Source organism: Symphalangus syndactylus, chromosome 19, assembly GCF_028878055.3.
Source record: "Symphalangus syndactylus isolate Jambi chromosome 19, NHGRI_mSymSyn1-v2.1_pri, whole genome shotgun sequence".
Lineage (NCBI taxonomy): Eukaryota > Metazoa > Chordata > Mammalia > Primates > Hylobatidae > Symphalangus > Symphalangus syndactylus.
The window spans coordinates 68,775,797-68,792,263 of record NC_072434.2 but is presented as its reverse complement, the minus strand read 5'-3'; the positions used below and the strand labels follow the sequence as shown (position 1 = coordinate 68,792,263).

At 49.0% G+C, this 16,467-nt stretch overlaps 1 protein-coding gene across 1 annotated transcript in view; it reads right to left on the bottom strand.

The window, feature by feature from the left end:
- The window catches only part of CAPN2 (calpain 2), a 62,365-nt gene extending 49,192 nt beyond the window's left edge, over window positions 1-13,173 (bottom strand). Inside the window, exons 1-2 of the mRNA XM_055233807.2 lie at window positions 12,937-13,173; window positions 8,008-8,077 (exon numbers count right to left, since the gene is read on the bottom strand). Of these exons, the coding sequence (XP_055089782.1) occupies window positions 8,008-8,077; window positions 12,937-13,173 (307 nt within the window). The remainder of the gene's footprint in view (window positions 1-8,007; window positions 8,078-12,936) is intronic.
- Window positions 13,174-16,467: the final 3,294 nt, after the last annotated feature.

Genomic DNA, 16,467 nt, shown 5'->3' with positions numbered 1-16,467 from the left:
TTGACAGTACTCCCCTCCAGCTGTACTCTCCCCAAAGACAACGTGCAATCTGCATAGATTAAACCTTTACTATGTACCAGCCTCTGGAGCTCTGAGCTTTATGTCTATTATTTCATTTCATCTTTACAGTCCTCTGAGGTAGACACAATTTTTTTTTTTTTTGAGATGGAGTCTCGCTCTATTGCCCAGGATGGGTGTGATCATGGCTCACTGCAACCTCCGTCTCCCGGGTTCAAGTGATTCTCCTGCTCAGCCTTCTGAGTAGCTGGGATTACAGGTGTGTGCCACCGTGCCTGGGTAATTTTTGTATTTTTAGTAGAGACAGGGTTTCACCACATTGGCCAGGCTGCTCTCGAACTCCTGATATCAAGTGATCCACCCACCACGGCCTCCCACGGTGCTGGGATTAGAGACATGAGCCCCCACACCCGGCCAGTATACACTATTATTTTATTTTTATTTTTTGAGATGGAGTCTCGCTCTGTTGCCCAGGCTGGAGTGCAGTGGTGCTATCTTGGATCACTGCAACCTCCACCTCTCAGGTTCAAGCGATTCTCCTGCCTCAGCCTCCTGAGTAGCTGGGACTACAGGTGCGTGCCACACGCCTGGCTAATTTTTTGTATTTTGTATTGTATTTTTGTAGAGATGGGGTTTCACTGTGTTGGCCAGGATGGTCTTGAGAGTAGACACTATTATTATCTTCATTTCATGGATGAGGAAACTGAGGTGTGAAGAGGATAGTGATCCACTCAAAATGACAGAGCCAGTACGTGGCAGTATAAGAGGCCAATCCCTAACTGCCAGACACCAAGTCCTCATTCTCTACCCAGATATTTACAGATGTTTATTGATGTAGGTTTAGCTGTTTATTTTGAGACAAGGTCTCACTCCATCACCCAGGCTAGAATGTCATGGTGCAATCATGACTCACTGCAGCCTTGACCTCCTGGGCTCAAAGTGATCCTCCCACCTCAGCCTCCCAAGTAGCTGGAACTACAGGTGCACACTGCCATGCCCAGCTAATTAAAAAAAAATTTTTTGTGTGTGGAAATGGGTTCTCATTATGTTGCTTGGCTGGTCTTGAACTCCTGGGCTCAAAGGATCCTCCCACCTCAGCCTCCCAAAGTGTTGGGATTACAGGCATGTGCCACTGTGCCCTGCCTGTTTATTGACGTCTGTGCATTGCCTGGCTCCAATGTGAATACTATCCTGCTATGGAGAGTAAAGGCTGAGAGGCTGGATTCCAGAGCTCAACAGTCTGCTGCTGTGCAGTACAGCAGCCACAAGGAACATGTGGCTATTTACATTTAAATTAAATAAAATTACAAATTCAGTTTTTCAGTTGCATGAGTCATATTTCAAGTGCTCCACAGCCATACAGGGCTAGTGCTGCTGTTTGGGGCAGTGCAGATATCTACCGTTTCCATCATCACTAGAAGCTCTACGGGACAGGGGTGGTCTAGAGGTGGCCTCACTGCACACCTGCTGGCCAGGCCACCTCCTCCTGGGGCTCAATCATCCAGACAGTGTTGCTAGCCAGGACCCCACCAGACCTCATGGAACACACGGTCCTTCATTTCTCAAATCCCCAGATGAGTGTCCCTTGGCTGGTCTGCTTGGGGACTGGTGCTGAACAAGGTGGAGACATCATTCCTCACAAACACCAGTCCAGCTAAAGCCAGATGTGTGAGGGTGCAGGGGGCTGTCGAGGAAGGTAACATTCTAAAGTCACAGAATGTCAGAAGTAGTGGGGCATCAGGAAAATCTGTTCCAACCTTCTAATCTCAGAGACAAGATAAGACAACTATGGCCATATAGGGGCGTGGTCTGGCTCCTGGCCACAGGAAGCTGGTGGAAAATCTAAAGAGGCACCCAAACAGGCAAAGAGTCACCCCTGGATCCACAGGCCCATGGGGAGCAGGCTGGAGCCCTGGAATCCCGCTCTGCACACCCTGTGGCTTTGCAGGAAAGTATATGGGAAATGGGGGATTCTTTCAGGGGGTCCCACTGCTCCTACTCCTGGAGAGGGGGCAGGGAGAGCTAAGGAGAGATTTGTTCTTCAGGCATCTGATGTAGCTGGAGACCGTGGGTACCATGGCCAAAGCTGGGGCAGCCAGGGTGGGACAGGGGCCTCCAAGCAATACAGCAGTGTTAGCGGTTCACCTGGACCTGTTTATGAGCTGTCTTAGATGCACTAAGGCAAGAGATGTTTCATCTCGTCTCTAAGATCTTAGATCTTAAATGCAGAGGGAAGGCAGCTGGGCGTGTGGATGGCAGCCACAAGGGAGAAAAGTGCAAGAGCATGTACAACCAGAAGAGAAGCCGAGGGGACATGATGGCCCATGGACAATGTGGCCATGGACAGTGCCCTGGGAGGCTGGTAAGGGGGGTGCTGGGACTGGTGGTGAAGAGATCATATTTAAGAAAAAGAATGGATTTACTTTCTCCATCAAAACAGCCAACATCTATTTGCTAGTCTTTAAAAATTTTAACTACATGGGTACTTATTTATTTATTTTTTGAGATAAGTTTTCCCTCTGTCGCCCAGGCTGGAGTGCAGTGGCTCCAGAACCAGGCTGGAGTGCACAGCTCATAGCAGCTTCTACCTCCTGGGCTCAAGTGATCCTCCTGCTTCAGCCTCCTGAGTAGCTGGGACTACAGGCATGTGCCACCAAGCCCAGGTAATTTTTTTGTAGAGACAGTGTTTTGCTATGTTGCCCAAGCTGGTCCCAAACTCTTGGGTTCAAGTGATCCTCTTGCCTCAGCCTCCCAAAGCACTGGGATTACAGGTGTGAGCCACTGCATACTTATTAAAAAGGCACCACAAATTCCAACAGACAGGCATCCTACAAAATCTCTGACTAATATTCCCCAAAACTTTTGTCAAGGTCATCAAAATCAAGGAAAGACTGAGAGACCGTCACAGCCCAGGGGAGCCGAAGGAGACTTGGCAGCTAAATGAAACGTGGGGTCCTGGATGGGATCCCGGAACAGAGAAAGAACCTTAGGGGAAAACTAAGAGAATCTGCGCAAAGCATGGACTTTAATAATACTGCATCAATGCTGATTCATTGTAACATGTGTACCACACTGATGTTAACATGTTAATAACAGGGGAAACTGGGTATGAGGTATCTGGAACTTCCTGTATTGTCATCTCAGCTTTTCTATAAACCTAACACTGTTCTTAAAAAAAAGTCTATTAACATTTTTAAAGGTACCTATTATAAAAATGCATTTTTAAATTTATAATTTAAAAATTATTTGCCACGTGTGGTGACTCGCACCTGTAATCCCAGCACTTGGGAGGACAAGGCAGGAGGATTGCTTGAGCCCAGGAATTTGAGACCAGCCTGGGCAACACAGTGAGACCCCATCTCCACACAGACACATACAAAAATTAGCCAGGTGAGGTGGCGCATGCCTGTAGTCCTGGCTACTCGGGAAGCTGAGGTGGGAGGATTGCTTGAGCCCAGGAGGTCGAGGCTGCAGTGAGCTATGGTTGTGTTACTGCACTCTAGTCTGGGCAACACAGCAAGACCCTGTCTCAAAAAAAAAAAAAAAAAGAAAGAAAAAGAAAGGAAAAGAAATAAAAATTATTTAAAACACTTATTCAATTTTTAAAATTGAGGATCTGACCCCTTTGTGTTCATTTTCTCCCCATATGTTTCTCCTTCTTCTGAGTTTCAATCTGTGTGTTGCCCAAACACAGGCCACAAGTTTGTCTCTCCTCGTTTTGGCATTTCCACCCTTAGATTATGAAATTTTCAAGGACAAGGATCTGGTTTCCAACCCAACTTATTTTCTCCTCCTCCTTTTCTCTTCCTCCACCACCCTCTTTTTCTTTGGCAATTTGGCAAAAGGACTTTTCACATAACTGGAATCAGTAATGATAACCCCGGTCCCTCAAATTTGTCTGGGATTCTATAGTGTGCCAAGTGTGTTTGCCTGTATAAATCTCACTTTTCTCCACAGCCCTGGGAAGGGAGCCTTATCATTATTCCCATTTCACAGAAGAGGAAACTGAGGCTCAGAGGGGTTGGGTCCAAATAAGTGGCTAATGAGTGGTAGAAGGAACAGGACTGGAAACTTCCTCATCTGGCTTGCCTTTCCCATTGGTCTTGCCCCTTCCCCACTCTCTGCTGAGCTAGGCTGTGGGGTGGGGCACCCTGTAGCTAAACACCTCCCAGTGGGTGCTCTGGGGGTCCATGTGACATCTTGAGGAGGAGGCAGGTTGACCCACCTCTGAGGGGCCCAGGGAACATTTGCTGGGTTACAATGAAATGGGGGTGTGCTGTTTCAATAGCCTTGGCAGCCTTGGGCTCTACCCCAGGAAGCCAGAGGCCTGAAAGGTGACCGATGCCTTCCTGGCTGGGGTAGCTGCCTTCGTCTGTGAGCTGTAAGGCTGTGGGGAGAGCTCAGTGGTGACCCTGTGCAAAGTAAAGCACCAGAGGCAGGAGCAGCTCAGCCTTGGAGCTTCCTGGGTCCTTGGGAGCCATTTCAAGCGGCAAGCACCTGTAAGAATGTGGTTACCACCCCACAATTTCAGAGCCATATTTAGCTGCAGGGTCAGCCAGTGGAGGCTCCAGCTGGGTCTCCAGCCCTTCCTCCAGAAGGGTAGATTTTTCTCTGCTGAATCAATTCTTACACAACTATGGTCTGCAATGGAGATGGCTCTTGGTGAGAGCAGCTCTGTAAACATGGTTTAAATGACTTTGGTGAAGCTTGGAAGCTGAGCCTTCTGGGAAGGAGGGTGGGTGTTTGTGGATTAAGCATTGCTGGGCAGCACAGTAAACAGGGCAGGGCATTGCAAAGTGCACAAGTCTAAGAATGTCACCTGCCCAAGTTCCCTGGGGGAACTGAGTAAGGCTCAGGGTAGAAAGCGCAGGTAGAGAAGATGAATTTTGCTGAGAATGGTTCCTCAGCACAGCACTATGGCAAACTGGAGGGAGCATGGGTTAGGAAGAGTGTAGGACTTAAAATCAGACCAGGGTTCAATCCTTTGGCAATTATTAGCTGTGTGGCTTTACACTTCCCCTCCGCTCTCTGTGGCTCAGTTTTTTTATCTGTACAATGAGGTGAAAATATTTACTTTAGATTTGGGATGAGTACACGACATACTGTGGTGAAAAAATGCTCCATGAATTGCCTACTGTTATGCAGGTGATGGGTGCTGTTATTACTCCTTATGTGTGTAATAAAAGAATGATCTTGGCTGGGTGCAGTGGCTCACGCCTGTAATCCCAGCACTTTGGGAGAATGAGGTGGGTGGAACACTTGAGCTCAGAAGTTCAAGACCAGCCTGTGCAACATGGCAAGACCCGGTCTCTACAAAAAATACAAAAATTAGCCAGGTGTGGTGGCGTGTGCCTGTAGTCCCAGGTACTCAGAAGGCTGAGGTGGGAGGATCACTCGAGCCCAGGAGGCTAAGGCTGCAGTGAGCCAAGATCCTGCCAGTGCACTCCAGCCCTGGGGAACAGAGTGAGACCCTGTCAAACAAAAAAAAAAAAAAAAAAAAAAAAAAAAAAGAGAAAGAGGGAAAAAAGGATGATCTTGTAGTGCTCTAACCCTCTAGCACAAGGAGTGAGGAATAGCTGGTTAGAAACCAGGGAATGGCTTTAGAATAGCTGAATACAACATCATAGGGGTGTCTGAGGTCACTTCATTCACCCTCCTTCCTTCTCCGTTTTTGGAAGAGACGGAGGTTCCAGATGGAAGTTCCAGGTAATTACTTGCCCAGTCTTGGGACTAACAACAGAGCTGAGTCTAGGCTCATATCTCTGGCCATGTCGCAGAGTGTCGCTGCCATGGCCTCTGTTCCTGGTGCTTGTGAGGCTGTTGGGATTTGGTGAAGGTCAAGGCCCCATCAGCACCTGCTGGCCAGGTGCCAGAATCAGGGTGAGAGTACAGTATACCACATTTCACAGACTGTGATCTAACTAGAGTCCTCCAAAATAAAAGGCTGAAAGAACAAAATGACCAATACTGCATTACACACACACACACACACACACACACACCCACACACACCCACACACACACCCCTGAGAAATTACAGACTAGGTACTAAGAAATTTTTAAAAGGTTTACATTTCACCTGGTTTATAATTCCCCTGGGAGGGAAATTTCTCCCAGGAATGTTAACCTTTGCTGTCTCCTCTCCAATTGGCCCAGTGGTATTTACACAGGACTTAAATCATGTATTTGTTGCTTACACTTTGGCCCTTAAGGTGTTGTTAAACTTTGAAGCAGATGTTAGGCAGTTGCTGTGTTTGTTTCTAGATTATCTCGCTCTTTTTTTTTTTTTTTGAGATGGGGTCTCTCTCTGTCGCCCTGGCTGGAGTGCAGTGGTGTGATCTCCACTCACTGCAACCTCCGCCTTCTGGGTTCAAGCAATTCTCCTGCCTCAGCCTCCTGAGTAGCTGGGATTACAGGCACCCACCACCACGTCCAGCTAATTTTTTTGTATTTTTAGTAGAGACAGGGTTTCACTATGTTGGCCAGGCTGGTCTCTAACTCCTGACCTCAGGCGATCCGCCTGCCTCGGCCTCCCAAAGTGCTGGGATTACAGATGTGAGCCACCGCGCCATCTGTTTCTGGATTCTCTAAAGCCCCTGGGGTTGGTCAAAGTTTCTATCGATTCTGTTCTCTCTAATGAACAGATTTTCCTGGAGGATCCACCTTGGGTGCTCAAGGACCTCTATCTTCTATCTTTTGTGGGGCGAGAAGAAAAGAAATGAAAGGAGTGTTTTCTGCAGGTGAGAATGTGCTCTGGCATCTCAGGAATCTGCGGAGCCTGAGCTCAGACAAGCTTTCCCGCCCAGGTCACGTTCTCCCTCACAGTCTGTCTGTCCTAATGATTCACACGATGCTCTGACATTCCTCAGGGCTAGAACATTTTCCAGGTCCCCTCTTAGGGAGCCTAGCTCAGGATTTAAACATACCCTGGGGTCAGGGGTACCAGCCCCCACTTTAGCTGTAGGAAGACCTCTGCATCCTCATCTATAAAATGGGAATAATCACAGTGCCTTAGAGATAAATATTAGCTGTTATCAGCTGGTATTAGGAATCTATGAGTAACAGAACCTCTGCTAGGTGGGTGAGGACAGGAGGTACAACTCTAGTTGATTGATTTTGTTACTGATGAACTTGCCTGGGGAGCCAGCCAGCTGAGGCTGATGGCAGAAAATATGGTTTATCAGAGCAAATAATCTGCTCCAGTAATTATAGGCCCGCAGTTATTATGAGTAAAAGAATATTGAGGGCAGATTCTATGAGAATCTTAGATAACAGCCCCAGGCCCCATTGCTGGGACTTCCTAGAAGTTTTGGGAGTTTTCATACTAAAGTTGGAGAACCGTGTGGGTTCAAACCTTCAACAAGGACTATCTCCAGAAACAAATCTGAACTTGGCTCCACAAAGCAAGTTTCGGACAATTCAGCTACTCTAGTTAATTTTACTTAAATGAGCGTTACAACTGTGATACCATGGTGAGCTTGTCTTGCAAATACTGAGAATGCCCTGGTACTATAACTTCCTTCAGCAGCGAGCATTAGAGTTTCCTCTTTCTTTACACTGAGTCACCCCACCTGGTTCCTGAACCTCAGAGAACTGATGTCTCAGTGCTGTCATTGGTCTGGGGGAGTCCTCCCACCTGGTCCTCTGCCCAGAGCCTATTTCGTGAACCACTGGTAATACTGGCTCCAGGAGGTGCATACCAAGGGGCAGCTGACATCCAGAAGCCCCCTGGTCCTCCCAGTGGCAGCATGTCTGTAACCTCAGCAACTAGCTCTGTGCAGGGGACACAGGAGGCCTCATTTGTGCGCCCCAGCATGGGGCTGAGGGTAGAAACATTGCCTGCTAGGGCCCAGAAATTCCATGGAGCTTCTGCAAATAGAAATTGCCAAGCTGCTTGGGAAGGGAGAGAAGCCACAGGTTGTCCCTCATCTCTTCCACCCACAGCCTTACAGACAAGATCCCCCAGCTTGCTCTGAGTCTATCACTTACCCAGGGCTCCTTGGCAGATGTCTGTGCGGGTGGCTCCTCCAATGATAAACTGGGGGTCAGCGCAGATCTCCTGGGAATGAGACCCACAAAGTGCTGTTAGCCCACCAGCCAGGTGCTTCTGCAGCTAGGATGCCTCCATTCTCAGTGGGGTCTTCTAACCCTTTCTCCCCTTCCCCTCCCCTCTGGGGAAAGTGTGTCATCACAGTCAGAGCTCTGTGTCATGAGGTCCTTCTGACCCCTGCTCCCTGGGCCCTGATGGGTGGATGGGTGGTTCTGTCTGAGAAGGACAGGCATTGGACCCTACACACTCTGGACTGCCTGGAGCCTCCTTCATTGTGCTGTTTCCCGGGGGCCACAGCAGCAAGTCCAGCCTTTTCTGCCGGACGTTGAGACCATCCACACTCCAGAGCCACCCTGTTCACTGGGTTAGCACCCTCTCTCCTCTGTTACTGCATGCAAGTTGTTTTGCTTGCATGAAATTCCTTCCTTTCCCACTCTCTTCCCTCCTTTTCCATATTGCGTCATACCTTGAGGCTCATTGTCACCTCCTCCATGAAGTCGTCCTTCCTAGTCCAATCCTCACTCATCCCTTCAAGTCTGAGTCCCAGAGTCTCTGGACTCTGCAATTTACTACTTAGGTATCACTCTGATTTCCTAACACATACCCTTTTGAGGGCAGGGGGCATCTAACCCTTTTGAATTCTTCCATGGGGCCATGAAACTTACAGCATCTATATATTCTGTACCTGCTTACATCAGAGACTGCGCTCAAAGCTTTACCTCATGGAATGGGTATTATCCCCCTTTTACAGATGAGGAAACAGCTCAAAAAGGTGAAGTGATGTGTCCAAAGTTAACACAGCTCACAGATAACAGACAGCACTGGCATTGGAACTTACTGATCAAATGCGCCAACTCTTTCTGCTCCTGCCCTGTCTCTAATTGACTTAGTACCAAGCGTTCAAGGGTGTTAAAACCTCAGGGGCCACTGTCATGAGCAGCCTGATGGAAGCCAACCTTGAACACTTCTTAGCCCTTTCAGCAGCCCTCTGAGTGTGTTTCGATTTTGAAGAGCCCCACCCAAAAGCCACAGAGGAAGTTGGGGCACAAATTTGGGCCTCTCTGGGCTCGGGCAACCTTGCCTTGAAGGAGCTGCTCCTGCGTCTCATGTCCGCTTGGGTTGCACACGCCTGCCTCCACCCAACGGCCCTCGGCATGCCCACTCTGTCAAGCAGAAGTCTGCCTGTATGAGACTTGGATCTAGCCCCTGTTCATTCTAGCTCAGATTGTGGGAGCTCTTCCAGAAGCACTGTCTGCCACAGATGACATTCCCTTCATGCCTCTGCCTTGTTTCTCTCTGCTCCTGTCGGTTTTGGGGATGGCAGAGAGAATCAGAATGCTCTTCTGCTGAGGCAAAGGAAGCCAGCTTGGCCCAAGGCCTGCCAGCGAGCTCTTATCCAGCTGATGGAATAGATTGGGCTTGGTGCTGGGAGCCTGTTTATTATAAAGAATCACACTGATAATCCTGAGTGTGCCAGGCACTTACGCCAGCAGGGTTTTTCCATTATACTTCAGAAACTTTCTAATGCCTTTAGCAGCCTCTCTAGAGGAGTCAGAGTTCAGAGTGGTGCTAAGCACCTAAGCATCTAAATGATGCTTCAGAAACTGAAACTTGTGCACAGCATGTAGGGCATCGAATTAAATATGGGTCTTACCAGTCAGTGAAAAGGGGTTGAAGGTTTGGGCTTTGCTGTATTATTCTGATAACCCGGGTTTGAATCCTGGCTCTGCCACTTATTATATAGGTCATAGGACGCTGGGAAGTCATTTAACCTTTTGAAGCCTCAGTTTTTTCACCTGCAAAATGGGAACGATGAAAATACCCACCACAGAGGATTGTTCTGAGTGTTAAATGAGATAATGGCATAAACATGCCCTGGCGAGCACTCCATGAATGTGATCTATTATTATTACTGTTGAAGAAGTTGATGATAACAGTCACTGAACTTGGAGACAGGACACATGGGTTTGAGGCCGAGTTCAGCCAGCTGAAGATAAGCAAGTGAGAAACCTCTCAGAGGTTTGATTTTCTTGGGGGAAACATAGGGGCTCACAACACCTGCCCTTGCTCCTAACAGACTGGTTGCTGGGAGGATCTGATGTGCCACCCGGATCACACCTGCTTTCTCCTCACGGTGCCCCCGCATGGCCCTTGGACCCCACTGGACTTACTGCTTTAATCCCCCTTCCAGGCGCTGGAGCCACTCTTGCCAGTGTTGTGAAATCCTCTCTCCGAGGAAGAGCAGCTCCTCCTGCTGCAAGGCTAACCTGCTCCCTTCCCCTGCCCACAACCCGTATTCTTACTTCCTCAGGGACCCTGTTTCACTGCCCCCTCCCTGCCTTTATCTTTAATCCCTTCTTCCTAGTGATTCAACATATGACACATTCAAGTTGTTCTCATATGAAAAAAACACAGGCTCTCAAAGTCCAGGTCCTGCTCTACCTATCAGTTCTCCTCTCTCCCCAGGGGCCCTTCTTAAATGAGTTGATCATGTTCTTCTTTACTCTGGAGTCTACAACAATCTGGCTTCTACCCTCACCTTTCCATTGAAATTGCTCTGCTAAACTCACCAATGACTTGCTAGTGTTCAAATCCAGCGGAAACAATTGTGCTCCCCTTGCCTGACCTCAGCAGCATTTGAGAAGGTAGGACGGAGGCAGAGCGCGCAGCCGTAAGGGGTAGGCTCAACATGCATGGACTACACACAGTTCTGGATCTATGCCCTATATTCACTTGACTCTGAGCAAGTATTTAACCTTCCCAAGCCTCAATTTCTTCAACTGGCAAATAGGGATCATAATAGTCACACTCTTCCTTGGTTGTGCAGTGCACAGCCCGCCTGCCCTAAGCAGTGGCCCTGGATCATCTCTAGACCTCTATATCCTCATCTGGAAGTCCCACAGGCATTTCCAACTGTTGGGGGACCTGTCTCTGTCCCCTCACTAACCTCAGAAGTAAGTCTTCAGAAGCAGAAACCATATGCATTGTGTCCAGCATATAGTAGGTATTCGAGAATGCTTATTGAATGAATGAAAGAAGAAGTGAATGAGTGTGTGAACTCACTGTGTAAACTGTAAAGTGCCATGCAAATGTAAAGTGAACACATTCTCTTGGTTTGTGTTTCACTTTTTTTTTTTTTTTTTTACTTTTTTATAGAGACAAGTCTTACTGTGTTGCCCAGGCTGGTCTTGAACTCCTGGCTCAAGCGATCCTCCCACCTTGGCCTCCCATAGTGCTGGGATTACAGGCGTGAGGCACCGAGTCAGGTCAGTGTATCACTTTCACAACCATAATTTCATCTGAGGCTCATTACAATCCTGCATCCATTCATTCTACAAACGGTCACTTCTTTTGTGTTCACTGGTGTATCTCCTGAGCTCTCAGGACAGTGCCTGGCATGTAATAGGTGCTCAATCAATGTTGTCCAATAAGAGAGTAAATGAATGAATGAATGAATGAGTACTGTGAAAGGCATGGTTATGTGCCAGGCACTGGGGATATACTGGTAAATAATACACACATGATTCCTGCAGTTCAGTAGGAAGAACAAATACATATGATCATATTTCTAAACTGTGACAATGCTATGAAGGAAATGAGTGGGGTGAGAGAGAAAAACAAGGTGGGGAGGTGGCTGCTAAGAAGGGTCAGAAAAGACCTCTTTAGGGAGGGAATATGTGACTAAATTGGGAAGAATGAGAGTGAGCCAAACTCCAGGTAAGGGCATGCCTTGCTGGTGAGAAGGCCTCGTGCAGGTAAGTACTGGCTTTTTGAGAGACTGAAAGGAGGCCATGATGGCAGGGCCTGGTGGGCCACAAAAGAAAGAAAATATTTAGGCAGCATGTTTTCTTTTAGATGAAGACATGGAGGCACAGAGAGGTTAAACGGCTCACTCAAGGTCACCCAGCAGATTAGCAAGGAGAACCTAAGTGCTGTGAGTATGGGCTAGGGCACTTCCTGCAGCCCTCGCTACCTATGGGCTGGATTTAGGGTAACAGGTGACCTGGGAGGCTGCTGGGTCTGGAAGCAGAGCTGGAAGCCTTGTTCTCATAACGGGAATCTAGAAGTTGGACTTCAGGGCAGGCTTCCCTAGGCGTGGTAGGGGAAGCCTGGGGAAGTGCCCCAGAGGAGGAGGAGCCTCAGGGGTTCCCCAAGAAACGGAATGGACAAGTAGATTGGGGAGCACAAGTTGTCCCAGGGCCCCTGGGGGACGGGATAAGGGGGTGTGGAGGGCTCCCGGAGGTTTCCCCGGTGATTCCCGCCAGGGAAACCATGAGACACCTCCGTGTCCTGGGTTAATTACCAGTGTCAATGTTATGAGGAGGTATCGCTGGCTCCCCTTTGGAGAAATAAATCTAACCCCAGGGCTGCAGGAGACTATCCTTAGTCACAAAATGACCAGGCTGTGGCCTGTCCCCGTCCATGAACAGACAGAACCCCAGTTGGAGACGGACTTTGTTTAGCAGATGTTGCCTCTCACCGTCCCTTCCCTGCAGACCCGATTCCCCTTCCCTTCCAGCTCCCCGCTAGAGTCCAGTCAAAGTTTCACCCCGGCCTCCTGTATCACCCTGAGTTTTTGTGAAGTCCTAAAGTGGCCTGCTAGTGGGATCTGAGGGCAGTGATTCGCCCCGAGCCGCCTAGGAAAGCATGGTGGGTGGAAGAGAGGGAAGGCCCCGGGAGTCCCCCCACGCTCGAACAGAGTCCTGGGCTCTGGCGGCGCGGAGGTGTCGCAGGACTGCGGGGTACTGGCTTGCGGCTTCCCCGCTGCAGCACCCGGGCTGTCCCCCACCCCAGCGCGCCGCGGGCCGGCCTGCACCCCGCCCTGCCCGGCACCCCGCCTTGCCCGCGTCCTGCCGCGCGCTTCCTACCGTGGGTCGCTTCCACTCGATGCCCCGGGTTTTGCTGGAGTAGGGCCCCAACTCCTTGAAGCCCAGGGCCGAGGGGATGGCCGGGAAGGAGGGGTCCTGGAAGAGCGTCCCGGCCTCCAGGCACTCGTTCCGCAGCGCCTCGTAGTCCTGGTTGAGGTACTTGATGGCCCTCTCGTGAGAGCCCAGCCCCTCGGCCGCCTCCCGGTCCTTAGCCAGCTTGGCCGCGATGCCCGCCATGCTGCGGTCCCGGCGGCCGTACTGCGCAGAGAAAGGTCGGGGCGACTCCGCGCTGCGCTCGGCTGGGGCGCGGCCAGGTCCCGGCGCGCTGCTGCGGACACTGCGGGCGCCCCCGCTGCGAGCGATGATTCACCGGAGGGAAGCGGCCCGGCTCGCGGGGTGTGGCCTCAGCCGCTCCCGGCCTGCTGGGCTCCCGGCCCGGGACCAGGCTAGCCTGCGGCCTGCGGAGCGCCGGGACCGCCGCGATCCGGGGCTGGTGCTGCCATCTGCGGACAGCTCCGGGGATGACGCGGCCTGGCGCCGTGGACGCTCGCGAATCGCGGTCCAGAGTTGGGGCTCCTATCGGAACTCGAGGCCACCTTTGCAGCCCATGGGTAAGAAGGCTAGGGTAGTTGTGGCCGTCCAGAAAACACCTGGGGAGTTAGCCGAGGGTCAGATAGTGAAGCCGAGGAAACTAAACCAGCTGCCCTGAATTTTGTGCCAAACAGCGTCTTAACGGCTCTGCATACATCATCTCATTTAATCCTCCCAGCAACTTTGAAGAAGGCGCTGATATTGTCCCCATCTTACAGATGAGAAAACTGAGCCTCGGAGACGCTAAATGACGTCCCCAATGTGGCACAACAGTCACAGGCAGAACAGGGACCCTAAGCGACAGAGGCCTGTTGCAATCACAATGCTGCAATTACTACTGCTCAGCTGTTTATTTGATTACAGATAGGGTTGTCAGATGTGGCCAATAAGGCTGGGCGTGGTGGCTTACACCTGTAATCCCAACACTTTGGGAGGCCGGAGGCAGGCGGATCACCTGGGGTCAGTAGTTTGAGACCAGCCTGGTCAACATGGTGAAATTCCGTCTCTACTAAAAATACGTTGTGGCAGGCGCCTGTGATCCCATTTACTCGGGAGGCTGAGACAAGAGAATCACTTGAACCCAGGAGGCAGAAGTTGCAGTGAGACGAGATCGCGCCACTGCACTCCAGCCTGGGTGACAAAGCAAAACTCCATATCAAAAATAAAATAAAATAAAATAAAATAAAATAAAATAAAAATTTGGCCAAGAAAACAGCAACCCTCCCAAATGTTTAATTTGAATTTCAGATAAACAACAGATACTTTTAAAGTATATGTAGGCCCCAAATATTGCATGGGCATACATACTTATACTAAAAGAAAATATGATTCATTGTTTATCTGAAACTCATATTTAACTGGCTGGATTAGTTGGGTTACTATTGGGAGAGCGTTTAGAATGGTGCCTGTGTTGGCTACTGTAACCACTCTGTTGTGGAGCTAGGGTGTGATGCTCAGCTCACACACAGAGACATGGGTACGTGCCAAGAAATGCAGATGGGAAGAAATTACCTCCTGTCCTTCTCTACAGTAGTAGGGAAGAATTTGGGTTTCACTGGAAAACTGTGCATGGTCTACAGCAGTGGTTCTCAACTGGGGGCAAGTTTGTCCCCTATCCCACCCCAGGAGACATTTGGCAATGTCTGGAGATAGTTTTTATGGTCACAGTTAGGAGATGAGGTGCTACTGGCCTTTACTAAGTAGAAGCCAGGGATGCTGCTAAACATCTTCCAATGTCCAAGATAGCTCTTGTGAACCCAGAAAATCTGAAATAGGTCTCAGTTAATTTAGAAAGTTGCTTTTGCCATGGTTGAAGATGCACACCCGTGACACAGGAAGTCCTGAGGACATGTGTCCAAGGTGGTTGGGGTGCAGCTTGGTTTTATACATGTTAGGGAGGCAAGAGTCATCAATCAAGTACATTTAAGCAATACATTGGTTTGGTTCAGAGAGGTGGAACAACTCAAAGTGGGGTGGGGGGTGGGCAGTGGGGGTGGCTTCCAGGATATAGGTAAATATTTGAACATTTTCTGGTTGACAATTGGTTGAGTTTGTCTAAAGACCCAGGATCAATAGAAAGGAATGTTTGGGCTGCGATAAGAGGTTGTGGAGACAAAAGTTTTATCACATAGATGAAGCTTTTAGCTAGCAGGCTTCAGAGTGAACAGGCTGTAAAATGTTTCTTATCAGACCTAAAGTCTGGTTGATGTTCACGCTGGAGAGGTATAATGAGGCATGTCCGACCTCCCCTTTCCTTCATGGCCTGAAAATTTCAGATTAAAATTTTAAGAACCTCGGCTAAGGAGGAACCATCTATTTAGATGGTTGGCGGGGGTGGGGGAGGGGGAGGCTTAGAATTTTATTTTTGGTTTACATTCTCCACCCAAAACATGATCTAGTCCAAGACATCAGTCATGCAGAGGCTGAGAAACCCTGGTTTAGAGCATCTCCTTCCAGAGGATCTGGGTCTAGCCTTTCATTGTTTTTTTTTTGTTGTTGTTATTTTTGTTTTTCTTGAGATGTAGCACCCTGTCACCCAGGCTGGAGTGCAGTGATGTGATCTTGACGATCTCAGCTAACTGCAACCTCTGCCTCCTGGGTTCCAGCAATTCTCCTGCCTCAGCCTCCCAAGTAGCTGGGATTACAGGTGCACATCGCCACATCTGGCTAATTTTTTATATTTTTTGTAGAGATGGGGTTTCACCATGTTGGCCAGGCTGGTCTCAAATTCCTGACCTCAGGTGATCCACCTGCCTCAGCCTCCCAAAGTGCTGGGAGTACAGGTGTGAGCCACCACACAAGCCCCTTTCATTGTTTTTGAGTTATTTTATTACTCTAAGTTGTATATAACTGTAGCAATGTATAGTTATCCAAGTAACTCTAAGTAAGTAAGTTGTAGATAACTGTAGCAATGGAAAACAATTTTTCCTATAGATATGCAAATTCATTCTGTCCAGTAGAGGCACTACATTTCCCCTGTAGAGAGACCAGTTTTTTGTCTAGTTGCATATTCCGTTTCAGTACTCTTCACATCATGTAAATTGTGCTGCTTTGGCTTCTCCTTTGAACCAGTTATAACATCCACCAGATTGTCTCATTTAATCAAGTTAAATGGACTCTTTTTTTTTTTTTTTTTTTTTTTGAGATGGAGTTTCGCTCTTGTTGGCCCAGGCTAGAGTGCAATGGCGCAATTTCGGCTCACCACAACCTCCGCCTCCCAGGTTCAAGCGATTCTCCTATCTCAGCCTCCCGAGTAGCTGGGATTACAGGTGCCTGCCACCATGCCTGGCTAATTTTGTATTTTTAGTAGAGAGAAGGTTTCTCCACGTTGGCTAGGCTGGTCTCAAACTCCTGCCTCCCAAAGTGCTGGGATTACAGGTGTGAGCCACTGCACCCCGCCGAAATGGAATCTTTAAAATGTGTTTATTTTATACTAATGTG